General features: G+C 43.2%; 1 protein-coding gene across 2 annotated transcripts in view; it reads right to left on the reverse strand.

The window, feature by feature from the left end:
• The window catches only part of Nfkb1 (nuclear factor kappa B subunit 1), a 107011-nt gene that overhangs the window by 60773 nt on the left and 31316 nt on the right, over positions 1–14922 (reverse strand). For both annotated transcript variants that reach the window (XM_034500347.2, XM_076933279.1), the window contains one exon: positions 11875–11973. In XM_034500347.2, the coding sequence (XP_034356238.1) occupies positions 11875–11973 (99 nt within the window). The remainder of the gene's footprint in view (positions 1–11874; positions 11974–14922) is intronic.

A 14922-nucleotide genomic window follows, 5' to 3' on the forward strand; every position in this document is an offset into this window, starting at 1 on the left:
TGTACATGAAGGGGAGGATGGCCTTGTCGGGCATAGGTGGGAGAGGAGATCCTTGGTCCCATGAAGGATGAACACCTAGTGGGGGGGAATTTGAGGGTGGGGAGGTAGAAGTGGTGGGGTAGGTGGGGACACATCCTCATAGAAGCATGAGGAGGGGGATGGAATAGGAGGTTCCTGAGTGGTGTGGGGAAGTGGGGTAAGGGGATACAATCTGAAATGTAAATATAATATCCAATAAAAATAAATTAAAAAAAAGAATTTAACTTTGAGCTTAGTAAGCCTATCAGGTATCCAAATGATAAAGTAGACCAAGTAGCTGGACCTGAAGCCTGGCTTTCAAAGAAGTCTAGGCTGGAGAATGTAATTAGGAGATGTGTGTGGATGTACATAATGTCAGGAGAGGGAAGGTAGAAAGACAAGCTGGTTTTGATCAAGTGTTCATCAAACCCAACTGGAATCTAGGATAATAATGCCTCTCTGGTAGAGCTGTATAAGATTTCCTGAGACACAGCAAGAGCTCAGTAAGAGACCAGTGGGAATGACAAGCTTCCTCTTATGTCTAGTACTAATTGCATATTTCTATTGCTAACTGGGATAATAGCTGAGTACCCAAAGAATGAAAAGGAATTGACCTGAGCACAGTTTTAAGTAATATAATAAGATACAGTTCTCACACTTATGAAGTAAGGTCTAGAGATGAGGAGGGGAGCAGCTGAGTAAGCACAGGGCATCGTAAGGCAGACATCCAAGGGCCTCAGGGGACCATTAGGAAGGAATCCCCAGACACACTCAAGTGAGCTAGTGGTTGGGAACAAATCAGGGCAGACTCTGGAAGGGTCATCACACTAAAAAACACATCATTAAACATGTAAGAAGTAAATGATACAACCAAGAGTCAAACAAAGCTATGATTAAAAAAAAAAAAAATTGATCATCCAGGGCCACACAGAGGCTCATGGGTAAAAGCATTGCTCTGTATGTCTGGCAACTTGAGTCTGATCCCTGGAACCCAGGTAAAAAGCCCCAATAGGAGATGCAAATCAGCTGGGCGGTGGTGGCGCACGCCTTTAATCCCAGCACTTGGGAGGCAGAGGCAGGCGGATTTCTGAGTTCAAGGCCAGCCTGGTCTACAGAGTGAGTTCCAGGATAGCCAGGGCTACACAGAGAAACCCTGTCTCCAAAACAAACAAACAAACAAACAAACAAAAAGGAGATGCAAATTTATAATCCTAACACACCTACAGAGAGATGGGAGGCAGAGACAGGAGAACCAGCTGGAAACTCCTGGGTCAGCAAGTCTGGAGTATGCATCACAGTGGTAAACAAGAGAGAGGTGGAAGGTGAGAACTGACTCCAGAAAGCTGCCCTCTGACCTCCACACATGTAGGCCTCACATCCACGAGTACATAGGCAACCCAAATCGGACTTGGGACTTGGTGGGAAAAGAAAAGAAAGAAGGAGAGAGAGAGGGGTGAAGAGAGAAAGAGAAGAGAAAGAGAAGAGAAAGAGAGAGGGGAACTGGGAGGAGGTAGGGGGTGGATCTCGGAAGAGTTAGGAGGAATAGTGGGGAGTGACTATGATTAAAGTCTAGTTTATGACTTTTCAAAGAATAAAAATACTACATTAAGAAAAGGTTGAACATAGATGCATTTAATCTCAGCACTTGGGAGGCAGAGGCAGCCAGACCTCTGTGAGTCCCATTCCAGCCTTTTCTATATAGTGGGTTCCTGGCCAGCTAGGGCCACATGGTAAGACCCAGTCTTAACAAAACAAAACAAAACAAAAGCCACACATTATATTTTTAAAGTGTTATCTTTGGGCTGGATAAATGGCTCAAAGGCTAAAAACACTTGTGGCTCTTATAGGAAACCCCTATGGCTGCTCATAACCAACTGTAACTCCAGTTCCAAGAATTCCAACGCCCTCTTCTGGCCTTCGTGGGCACTGCATGCACACAGTGCACATACATACATGTAGGCAAAACTACTCATACACATAAAATAAAAATGAATAACTATTTTTAAAAAGCTATCTCAATAACAAAACATTCCAAAGTGACAAAGACCTTGGCCTGTGACAGAAGACAGACTGGGAGCTTAGAGAAGACAGCATGCCCCAAATAGTGACGGGGAAGTCACACAGCCTTTACAGAGTAGATGGGTATAAAATTCAACATCAAAACACTTCCCTGGGCCAGACACTGCTCTTTCAACACTACTTCATTTAACATTCCCAACAACAGTGAGGTACAGAGTTGTTCTTATGCTAGTTCTACAGGGGCAGAGAAACTGCACAGCTAGCTTAAGGTTGCACAGTTATTAAGGGGACAGAAATGGATTCAAATCTGGCTTTGCCAGCTCTTGAGCTTGCTGTTAATCTGAGCAAACTTCAGACTCAGTAAGTGAAAAAGTAAGTGATGGATCTTTCCTAGATCAGTAGAATACTGATAAGCTCTACACTCAGGTAGAGGAGTGAGTGGAAATGTGCTGGCAGGTAAACACATGGCATGTGCACTTGAGACGTTCATAACAGCGCTCCTCTCCAGAGAAGGACGGAATCTTGGACAGAAAGGGGACTCACTATCTATGTTTTTGTGTTTCTTGACATTTTACTAAATGCAAGAGACATCTATAAATAAATAAAAAACTTTTTTGGTTTATTTTTAAACAAAAGTTTCACAATGGGAGTGTCTTGGAGCAGCCATTCTCAAGAGAAGAACCCAGGCTTACAAAATTTTAGGAATGAAGAGTTCAGAAACTGTAGGCTGATTACGGGATGAAAGAATGAGTTGATCCTTGCGATCTTGGATCATCTGCATTTTGCATAGATCTCTGCTCAGCGATTTGAAACCTCAATTCATTCCACATGTTCATGGTCAGTGACCAATCCCACTTTCAGAACCGGAGGCAGAGTAAGGGTCTAACACAGGGCTCTACCCCATCCCATGCCCCACTGCTTTAGGGATAGGCAGTGGAACAACCCAGACCAACAGAGGCCTAGGAACTGCTGGCTGGGAATCCTGTAAGCTTTGGGAACTCAGGTGTCCTCTGCTGTGTTGAGTGGCCTTCAAGGGAGAGTTCGAGATACTGAAAAGCCATTGGAAGCTTTTCTACAGATTTGGTAGAATTTGGTTTTTACTACCTCTTTCCTTAGAATTTTCAGTTTTTAAAATAAATAAATGTCTATTTTGCTTAAACCTTTTTAGTTTCTTTAAGTCTTACTTTGCAATTGGACTATTAAAATAGATTTAGAAACTAAGGCAGAGAAGCCAGTTTCAACATGGAAAAGGTTGGTACTATGCCTAAGACCTACACTACACTGTGCAGCCAGGACTGGGATGTGGCTGTCCTGGCTGCTACTCATGCCAGGCTGGAGAAGCAAAGGGGGAGCAGGCTGGTGAGGAGTGAGTAGAAGTGACAAGTAGAGACCTGGTGGCCACTAGCACACTCCAGTGTCTTGCTTAGCTCCACCATGGGAGGACCAGTACTCCCTTAGATGGTTCATCCAGCTTCTGCACACTGACCACTTGCTCACTGTACAAGGAACTGCTGGCCGTCTGCTATGCATGGGTATCATTCTAGGTGCTGTTAACAAAATACCTGCAAACTTCTGCTCTCATGAAAATAGCTAGGCATCTTCGTGGTTTTGTCTACATGTGTGTCCTGAATGAGCATTTAATGGTACAGATGTGCCAGGGAATGGCAGCTGCCTTTTTAGGAGACTAGTTTTTCATGTAAGCACACACCGTTCCAGCAGAGGGGTTGTTTCTATTTTCATGTCATAAACAAAACCAAGTTTGAAGATCTTTAGTAACTTTCTGAAGATTGTCCCACCTGCGAGTTGCGGAATCAGGAACAAGGTCTAGCTTTGCTTCTCAACAGCACTAATCGCACTAAACCTCAGCGCTCCTTAACTGTCGCAAAATGAAGTCTCCACCACGACACCTAACAGGTTTACTCATATCCTGCAAATTATGTAACGTGTGCACAGAAAGCATCTTCTATGGGAAACAATGTATCACCTTCTCTTGATCTAACTTTGCTTACTGGGTTAGCACCTAGGGTGTGATTCTGTATGTTAGAAACGGGTTGACTAGTTCATGAAGTTAATTTAATTTAATAATGGTTAAATTCTTACTTTTTTTTTTTTTGCAAGCCAGTTGACTTCAAGTTAGCAGCTTGAAATTCACTATGGGAAGGAAACTGGCTGCAATTCAGAGTGCCACCCAAGAGCCCAGTGTCAGACACTTACTAGCACATCCCCCACCTACTAGAATACAATATTCACAACCGCAGTGACAGTACAGCAATTCTTTCAGACCTGAAAGATTTTCTTCTACCACTTGAATCTATATGCACAAGGGAGCACATGGTGCACACAGGTTTCTTTCTGAGCACTACACAGAATGACATGGTCTTAAATGCACACACTGGGGAATGCGCCATAACCAGTGCACACTGAGCTTACAGTGAGTGAGCAACTCTCAGGACTCAGGCCCATGCAGCAGCTCAGAACATGATTTCATCTACACAGACTTTCTATGTATACAATGGTCAAGAAGAGGTCCTGTTACACGGCGTGGTAACCACACTGACTGGTGCCTTTATAAGGGAAGGGAGCAGGAGGTTCAGATACAAAGTCGGGAAGGACAACCCTGTGAAGACAGAAGCAGAGATCAGAGAGGCAGCTACATTCGGGAGTGTGCTGAGGACTGCCAGCAAGCACTCGAAGCTGGAAGAGGCAGGGATTGAATCTTTCTTGAAGCCTCTGGGGGAAGCAAGACCACACTGGCAACCTCACTATGGACTCTGGGCCTCCAGAACTTTGGAACAATAAACTCTGTTGTTTAAAATGACCCAGATTGCAGTTATTTGTTATGGCAACCTAGGAAATGAATACACTGCTGTGCAAATTAGACACATAGAGCCTACCAGGACACAGTGAAGGAACTTAACAAAACCAAACACTTCTTTCTGTCCTCTTGTTTTCTGTGAGCTTCCTATGACATCATGTGTTACCTCTAAACACAAGCTTTTGGAGGAGTATTCAATTTCCTGAAATTTTATATGGGAACGGGTATAATTGTGTTTCCAGGCTGACTGTGTGCCAGCACTGAACAACTGAATTTACCCACATGTTCCATAAAGCTGGTTCTCTGTGCCAGATTTACAGATGAAGAAGCTGAAGCTTAGCCAAGATTAATAGCACTGCTAACCAATGCAAATCTAGGAAGTAACATCACACCCCATGCTAGCGATGACTTCTCAGCTGGTGCTTAACACCACGAATATGCTGTCTACAAGCTGAGTACTGTGTGCCAACCTGGGAGCTGTAAGTGGAGAGGCACACACATGCAGCCATGTTAGCTTCCCCCAGGACTTCAGCTAGACACCACCTGCTCCTCACCCTCCAGATCTCTCTCTCTCTTCCAGTCTCCATGGCTCTCTGTTCCATCCTGAGAGGCCTCATTATCTACTTACCTATCTGGTGGTTATTTTTCCAATGTCTAGACCATTTCAATGAAATGTGATTTGAAAAAAAAAATGTGTGCTTGGCCTTAAGTTCTTCTGGTCAGTTTTCAATTCCAAGTCTTCTCTAATATGAGTAAACCTAGTTTGCACTTATCTATGAAGCAATGGATAACTCAGTTATCTGAAGGTGCTAGGGACTTATCCTGCTTTCCCCTGGTCTGCAGACAGTCACAGTGGCTTGTTTCACATGTCTGCCCAGATCTGCCAGCTCACCTTCACTAGACCTCAAGAAAGTGAAAGTTGTTTGGAAGACTCTCATCTGGGGTCCATTTAGAGGGTGAGGGCAGAAAGATGGGGACTCCAGGAGAGCCAGCAGAGCACCCCTGGACCCACCAAAGACTGAGAAGTCCCTGACTATGGAGAATGTCGCTGGAGACATTTGAGAATCGTTAGGCCTTTGGTTAGTCACTTTGCCTTGTCAAAACCAATCTTCACATGCAGCTTCATGAAACCAGAATTCCTAAACTGAATGGTGGATGCACTAATCCTCTTCAAACAGAGACCACTTGATCAGAGATGGTTTCAGACTGAACACTGTCACTAGGAATAAGCATCCCAAGAACAATTGTGTATGCAGAGAAACATGGGAGGAGAAGAGGAAATGCCAGTAGAGCCACACCACCATGTCAGGCCTGGAAGTTCAGACAGCCTGAAACTCTAAGGAGCCTGGCTCTCCTAATTCTCAGGATCAATTCTCATTGCTCAAAAGTGTCCTTCAGTGAGCAGCTTTCTCCAACTTCTAATGGTAACAGTGATTTAAAGGGGGATTTTAAAAAGTCAGTATTTTATTTGTGGAGGCAATTGCAAAACTTCTGGGCTATTTGGGAGAAAGTTATGCAGAAGTCTAGATTATGATCACACAGAGGATGTCACCTTCTTGTAATACAGGACCTGCTACTGTGCTGAGTGAATAGTAGTGAAATCATTATGTTTTCTTTTTCGTTTCTAACCATGAATGGCTTTGTATTTAGTCAGTATCAAAGAGAGGTAGAAGTGGTGGGGGGGAGAGGGAAGGGAGGAGGTGGCATAAAGGCAGGGAGGGAAGGAGGGGGAGGGAGAGAGGGAGAGAGGGAGGGAGGGAGGGAGGGAGGGAGAGAGAGAGGGAGAGAGGGAGAGGGAGGGAGAGAGAGGGAGAGGGAGGGAGAGAGAGGGAGAGGGAGGGAGAGAGAGGGAGAGGGAGGGAGAGGGAGGGAGGGAGAGAGAGAGAGAGAGAGAGAGAGAGAGAGAGAGAGAGAGAGAGAGAATACACTAATTAACTGAAGTTTCCCCCTTTCTGGCTATTGACACTAAATCTCACATCTTTTTCAGTCAGTGGAAGACTAAAGAGTAACGACCTTAAATTACATGTTGAGAAACATGAAGTGCTTCAACTCGCCTAAAATGGGAGGTGGGGGAGGAAATGTAAAATTTCAAAATAAAAAAAAGAAAGAAGAAAACCATTGAAGACAATTGCATTTCAGGAATTTCTCAATACTCTGGAGGCAGAGGTAGGATAGTAAGTTCAAGGCCAGCCCAAGCTACACAGTGAGATCCAGTCTCCCCCCATCCCCCCCAAAATTGTAGAAATTAATTTAATCAGATGCTGTCAAAAAGCCGATACTCTTTAGCATTATTCTTACACATGTTTGAGTCTTTAAAAATATGTTTTGAAAAGTGTATGAAAAATGCACATAATATACATAAAATTCTACATGTAAAGTCAGAAGTCTCCAACCTTTCTGAAACCATAAAAGGATCCATGGACCTTGGGTTACAGAGCCCTTGTTTTAATAAACTCTCTGTGTGTGTGTGTGTGTGTGTGTGTGTGTCTGTGTGTTTGCATGTTTACAGATTATAGTATCAGTAGGGGATGTAGCTGTTTTCTTTTACTTGATCACAGTAAACACTTAGAAGAGTCAAAGGACATTCTAACAAATGCTATGAACTAGGTTCTGAATGCATGTCCAATCTGTGGTAGTGAGCTTTCCCTCTGGCATGTTAGGTAACTGGATCAGGCTAAATTATTCAGAATTAGTATTCCAACTAGATCTTTAGGATGGCAAGCCTCCGGATTCAGACAAGTCTGTGCAAAGGAAGGGGAGCTTTTGCAAAGATATGTGATATCCTCCAGCCTCCAGCAGATCAGCCAGGCTTTATTAACCTTGACAGAAACTTAACATTAAGGATTTTTAAGTGAGAGGCACTTAGACTGCAGACTTTACAGTAGGTTGGAGAAAGGGGCCAAAAGCTGTCATTCACAGAAACATCCCAATGAACCCTTTCTTTAACCATAAAACCCCAGGAGAGGGATAGCAAGGCAGCCACCAGCAAAGCTGATCAGAAGAGTTACACTAGCATCGTGGTGTTCTAAGCTCCTGGTGTTTGATGATTACAAATCAACTGTATTTTAGAAACAAAAGTCACTGATGTCGAAGTGCAAATATTCACAAGGTGCCTAGCACAGGATTCACAGCAAGTGAGGACGGGCTGCAGACACATTCCTAAAGCCACGTGTGGCTTCTCCTCTTGGCCCTGTTCCATTTGCTTGAGGAAGACACTTCGATTTAAAAATTTTCGGCACCACTTTCGGGAAAAGGAGGGCAGTGGGCCTTCCCTGGCACTCCTTGCTGAGTCAGGAACAGGCAGCGACAGGCTTGGCCTGGAGGAGCCTCTCTGCCGTCTCTCCTCTTCTAGGAGCCACAGATGAAATCAGAATCTAGTAAACACTGAAGCGAGAGCTTATAGGTTAGACAATGTATTATTCATTTTTTTAAAAGTGGAAAACTTCCTTAAATTCTGCATATTTATTTTCCCTAGCTTCCCCTTGAATATGATTTTTTTTTGCTTTAAGGGTCAGCATAAATTCCACACTGTGATTGAAGACATTTTTATTCAGACAATAAAGAGGAAGAGACTTGATTAAAGCAATCAGTGTTTAATCTTCAGGGGGCCCAGTTTTAACCTGTATGTGGTTTGAAAAGGAGCCACCATATATAATAAAAACTTTGGGTTAAAGTTAGTAAAAAAGTAACTTTCTTGAAAATGATTTTAGTATATGATATGAATGCATACTTATGTGGTAAAATATAAAAGTATCTCAGATAAAGAATGTTTGGAACAGTGGTTTTTCTTTGGGCAAAGAAAGAGGATTGAGCAGTGGCTGAGTTGGGGCTCCCACTGTAACTATGTAGTAGGTCAGAGAGAGACAAAAAAAGAGAAAGAGAAAGAGACAGAGACAGACATAAAGACAGACAAACAGCAAATAGGCAAAATATTACTATCTATTAAATTTACATTTTGGTACATGGTATTTGTTATATAAAATTTTACAACTTGTATGCTTAAAATATTTTGAAATATGAAGTAACTGGTTTAAAAGAGACTACACCCATCCAGAGCTACTGAAGACAGCAGAAGGAATGCTTCAATGTGAAGAAAATGTTAACAGCACCTGTGAGGACACAGGAACCAGTAATCCCAGAGAAATTACTCAAGAGACACACACACACACACAGAGAGAGAGAGAGAGAGAGAGAGAGAGAGAGAGAGAGAGAGAGAGAGAGAAAGAAAATAAGAAGAATGTGAAGACTTGTACAGCAAGAGCCTAGAGAGCAAAAAGAGGTTCTTTCTTCTCAGCGACACGAAAGGAACATGCACATGGTACAGTGGCCTGAGGTCCAGAAAATGTGGGTACCATGGTGGGGTCGGGGGAGCTTGCATCCAAGTATTTACCATAGACTACACAGCATGGAAATGCTTTCAGTAGGAAATGCTGGGTTTTGGGAGATTCCTAGAGTTAGCTTGAAAGTCAACTTGATGCTTCAAACAGTCAACAAGAAGACACCCAAACAAGATACAAGTTTACAAGCTCCGGAAAGTATAGCTTGGTTTCCGCAGCCTTAAGTCACAACCAATTCCCAAAGCTTTCAAGAGACCTCAGACCTTCACTGCCATACTCACAGCATATCAGCCACTAACCTTGCAGAGTGGCTCCCTAGGGACAGCTGGGAGGGGTGCTGGAAGAGGCAGGGCGGGGAAAGAGGGCCTGAGTCCAGAGAGGCAGAGGCTGTCGTGGGGGTGAAGAAAGGGTGAGCCTGAAGATGCATACTTCCTGCATGTGCTCTCCCAGGAAGTGCATGCACCCCACCTCTGGATGAACTATGGGTGGATATCCAGTAATTCCATGATACCACTGGAAGCATCTTTCTACAGACACTCCCATCTTTCATGCGTGGTGGACCACAGAATTCTAGTGCCGCAGAAGTAAAGAATACATAGAGTACATGCATAGAACACAACACACATTTTTTTTTTTTTTTTTTTTTGGTAGAAGGACAACACAGAAAAAACTACTTTTTCTCCTAACATCAGTTCTTAAGTAGTCATGATCAGTACCAGTGCTGACAAGTGATGTTTGGTGACCCTGTTGCAGATAAGGACACAAAATTGCACACACTATTTGTACAGAACACACACACACTGGTAGAATATTCTAGATCTGGCCCCTGATGACTTCTGCCCCCGTTTCTTCTTTGCTGCTCAAAATTCTCATCCTCCCTGTCTTGATTTGCCACAGTCCTTCATGTCTTGTTCCTAAGCTCCTGGCACCTCAGCTGTGCACACTCTACATGGGAGCTACAGGAGAAAGAAGCCCTGACCCTTTGACGAGGGCCAGCTAACCTTAGCCTTAGTTCCTCCATGTTAATAAATGTTACAAGAGGTAATAGATGGGAAACATGTGGCCCATCAGTGATGTGGAATAAATTGTTTTCTTTTCTGCTGTTCGGCTCTGCATTCCTCACCTAGCCTCTGAAGGACTGGAAGCCGCAGACTGTCCTGAGGGGAATTTTAGGTGTGCAGTCAACTACACTGGGCAGATATAGAAAGCGGGTAAAGCACTGTCCTCCTAGGTGTGTGCTTGCTTCCTGAGGAGACTGGAAAGTATGCTGGACTGGTGGAAGACCTACCCTCAATGTGGGCAGAACTATCTAGCTCTGTCTAACTAGTCAGCTAAAAGCCCTGCTAGACCAAAACACCAGAGAATCCTCTCCTCCTCTCCTCCTCTCCTCCTCTCCTTTCTCCTTTTACTGCCCCACGTTGACTCGAGGGAGGGCGCTCTTCTTTCTTGCCCCCTCTAGGGCATCAGCACTCCAGGCTCTCTTACGTAAGCACTGCCACGCCCAAAACCTGACTCACAGAACCCAGGCCAGGAGTTGAGTTTCTCTGGAAAGATAAAGAAGGCATGGCTCTTTTGTCTTAACAGAGGGCAGGAACCTGGAAGTCCTGGGCCTGGAAGGAACATGAAAAGGGGGACCAGCAACCTAGGAGGCAGAACTGAAGATGTCGTACATGCCCAGTGTCAGAACTTCACTGAGGGCAAGAGCTCCTGCCTTCACAAACCAGAGGCTGAGTGCTGTAACTTTTACTGCTGGTAACACGCAGTCTAAGCCTGAATTACTGAATAAATAAAAACTTGTAAATCACTCGCAAGTTTTTAACTGATCCCTTGCCGATTCACTGTCAGTCTCTGAAACACAACACTGGATTAGGGAAATAAAAACTCTGAAGTAGAGAAAGATATTCTCAACTAAACCAACAATGTAAAAGACAGTAAGCTGCACCCAACACCCCCCACCTCCCTCTGCCCGACACGGTTCCTGTCAGACTCTCTATGGAGTACTTAAGCATATTTCCTCATTTAAACTCTAAAACACCTTATGAAGTACATGTTAGTGGTATTTGTGTATTTATGTTTGGCCAGTTAGATAAGCCTGTTCACAGCCTGTTCAGCTCATCACTTGGGTCTGAACTTATGATCTTGAATAATTTAATCCACAGCTGATACATTCTGCCAAGTGTCTTGTCATGAAATCTCTATAAACCCAATATTTGGAATTTATCTCAAAGAAATTTTTTTATTTCCTTGGTTTTCTTAAAAGATAAGGGTCTCACCTAGCCCAGGCTGTCCTCAAACTTGCTATGTAGCTGAGGTTAGCTTTGGATGCCTGATACTCTAGTTCCTACCCTCTTAAGTCTCAAGGACTACAGGGATGTACTATGATACCTGGCTCAAAGTTGCACCAAAACATCAGAGAATATTTAAAAGAGAATATGACTAATAGCCAGCTTTAAGATCACTGGAGAGGTAGTAAGTTTTTCTTAGTTGATGTTGCAACTATCTCAATTAAATGGAGATGTTAATGGTGTTTGATGATTTGTCATTTCCATGAGATGAATTTCTATTTAAAAATTATAACAACCATGTAAACACTCCTGCTCAGGGGCAAAGGAACATCCTATCCACATTCATTTGAAGCCTTTGGCTCTGCTCCTGGGCAGTGAGAGCAGTACACTTCAAACTTACTTTGACCTGAGGGTAGGATTTCTTGTTCTTCTCACTAGAGGCGCCTGGAAGCCCTCCGTGTGATGGGCCTTCACACACATAGCGGAATCGAAATCCCCTCTGCAGAGGTGAACACAAGTGGTAATTACTGAAACAACCATGACAGACTTATATACAAGTCTCTAAACATGCAAAATTGTGGAAGACAACTCTGCAGACGACAAAACAGCTTTCATGAAAATGCTGCCAGCCAGTATTTGTGCACTGAGCTGTGGTAGAGAAGAAGCCGGGCACCGCCTTCAGCGTAGGAATGATGATGAGTTTAAGCCTCTGGACACAGGTGCTACAGTTTGTTTCAGCTGGACCTCTCATTTCCAGTTGCTGTGGCCAAGCTCTGAGCTCGCCATCCCATCAGTAAAAGTTATGCTAACTATTTAAAGGAGTTCTCTTATCTGCTCTGATCACGGACCATAAAGGTGCCTTTTTTAATTAATTATTTTATTTATTTACATTTCCCCCTCCAAAGTTCCTCACCCCATTCCCTGCCCTCACCTCTGAGAGGGTGCTCCTTGATCCCCGCCCTCCCTCCCCCCTCCCCCGTATGTCCCTTCCCTTGGGGCCTCAAGTCTCTGGAGGATTAGGTGCATCTTCTTCCACTGAGGCCAGACTAAGATGTGTCTTTTAAACTAAAGTCCATTAGTGTTACGGACACGCCCATATGCTACAACACTGAGAATCTAACAGTCTTCTCGGCACTTCAAAGAATAAGATCATTAATTTTGTAAAAATTAATGTAATTGGGATCCAGTCTGGATAATGCTTGAACTTAATCACCCCCACACTAGACAACAGTATGTGTAACAGCAGGCTCCCCAAATGGGCTACCTGTAAAGACAGGGATCTACTTAACTGACTTAACTGAGAAAATTCAAACACACCTACAGTTTATAACGGACACACATCTTTTCCACAGTGCTTGTGAGGCAGACACACGTAGATGGAGCTGTGAGTCTGGGGTCAGCCTGGGCTACATGGTGAGAGCCCCGCCTCCAAACAAAACAAGACACAACATGCACAACACAACAACTCGGATAGACAGTTAACACTGAGAGATGTGCCATGGAACTGGACAGTCTAACGGTATGTAATCTATGCTTTGCTCATTTCCGAGTCCAAAAGACCTCCAAGAAAAAACATTTCTAACTCAAAAACTTAACATTTTAAGTGGTTCCTTATCTTTAATCACAAAATTTCTTTGTAGTATTGGAAAAATATGTACCTGTTCACTTTCACACCTTATGGAGAGTGATGTCTAACACTGTAACCAACATGATTTATTGTCTAGCACGTGACACCACGTGTATTATGCTTGGTTGAATAAGAATGTTGAATGTTCTATACAAAGCAGCATTTATTCCGAAGATAGAAATTCTTATTGTTCTGTTATGCTGGTGAGATGCTTTTTAGCTGGGTGTGGTGGCTCACACCTGTCATCTTAACGCGTGGAAAGGGGAGATAGGAAAATGCCACCAGTGTGACATCAGCAATGACTACAGACATTTTTTGTCTCAGAAATAAATTAATCTTTAAAATTAAATAACAACCCAAAATTGGGAAGTCTTAAAATGCATGCTCTGGACACATTTCTAATTCTAGTATTTTGAAATGAAATGTTCACTCTTCACCCCTATTCATCTCAGGAGCTCCGTTTACTTAAAATGAGTCACTAATCTCAGAGAAGCTCCATACATCTACTCAAAAAGCCGGGCTTATATAAAACCTTCTTACTTTCACTAAAGCCAGATATCAAAATAAAATCAGACTGGCAAACAAATGCGATGTTTTCCACACATAAGATTTTATATGTTCACATATAATGGATTAAGTTTTGAATTCTGGACTATACTAGCTATTCAAATATGTCATAAATACCTATGACTTTGGGGTTCATGATAATAAGCTGCACATTAAAAATCTTATCATAGAGCTATGCTTAGAAAAATAAGGTTCTGGGGCTGGCAACATTGTTCAGTGAGTCAGATTGATCCCCAGGACCCACATAATAGGAGGGCACTCACTCCCAAAAGTTGTCACCCAACCTTCATAGACATGCTAGACATGCTTGTACACACACACACACACACACACACACACACACACACACACACGGGGAGGGGAGAAGAAAGAGAGTGCACACATTAAAAAAATAAATCAATGTGATTTTAATATTTTAAAAAGATGGGAGCTAGAGAGATGTCTCAGTAGTTAAGAGTACTGTCTGCTCTCCCAAAGGACCTGGAATCAATTCCCAGCACCCACATAGTAGCTCACAACTGTCTGTAATTCCAGTTGCAAGGGATTTGTACCCTCACGTCAATGAACATAAAATAAAATTAAATAAGTTATTTAAATATTGTAAAGGACCTGAAATATCTTTTGATGTGTGGGTACATTTTGGACTCATCAGTTTTATGAATTAACCAAATCTTACAGGCTAGGACATTTTCCAGGATTCCAGATTACTGGGCAGAATCTCACAGAGTACAACTGTACCTGGAAGAGCCCTGAGAACAGTGACTTTATGTGAGAAATCATCTTTACAAAGATGGACACAGAAAGAGCAAGGGAAGGTGTTATCTGCAGCCTGAGGCAGGATGTGTGTGTGGGGGGGAGGGGGGGTCAGAAGACTGCCTGTAAGCAACCCGAACAATGCCCCAAAACAAAACAAGTTCCACGTGGCATTCCTGTCTTTACAGTAGACATGTCCATCTGATTTCAGCTTTACAAACTAACGACGACATCCCTAAGATGTTCCTACTATTTAACCGCTGACCACATCAGAGTTCTACAGCATAGCAGTACATATTCTCAGCATTTCACTTCTTAGCATTAAGTGGTATAAAACGCGATGTGTTAACCCACTCTCCTGAGTTACAAGAAAGAACAGCCTAGAAAAGGCACTGGGTGACATAACTTGGTAGGCCAGGTATATAGCCCTTCAGCACTACACGGATGTGAGGAGCACATGCACTCAGAGATCTAGCGACTTGGTTCTCCTTCTGTGGGAGG

Source organism: Arvicanthis niloticus, chromosome 4 (assembly GCF_011762505.2).
Source record: "Arvicanthis niloticus isolate mArvNil1 chromosome 4, mArvNil1.pat.X, whole genome shotgun sequence".
NCBI classification, from domain to species: domain Eukaryota; kingdom Metazoa; phylum Chordata; class Mammalia; order Rodentia; family Muridae; genus Arvicanthis; species Arvicanthis niloticus.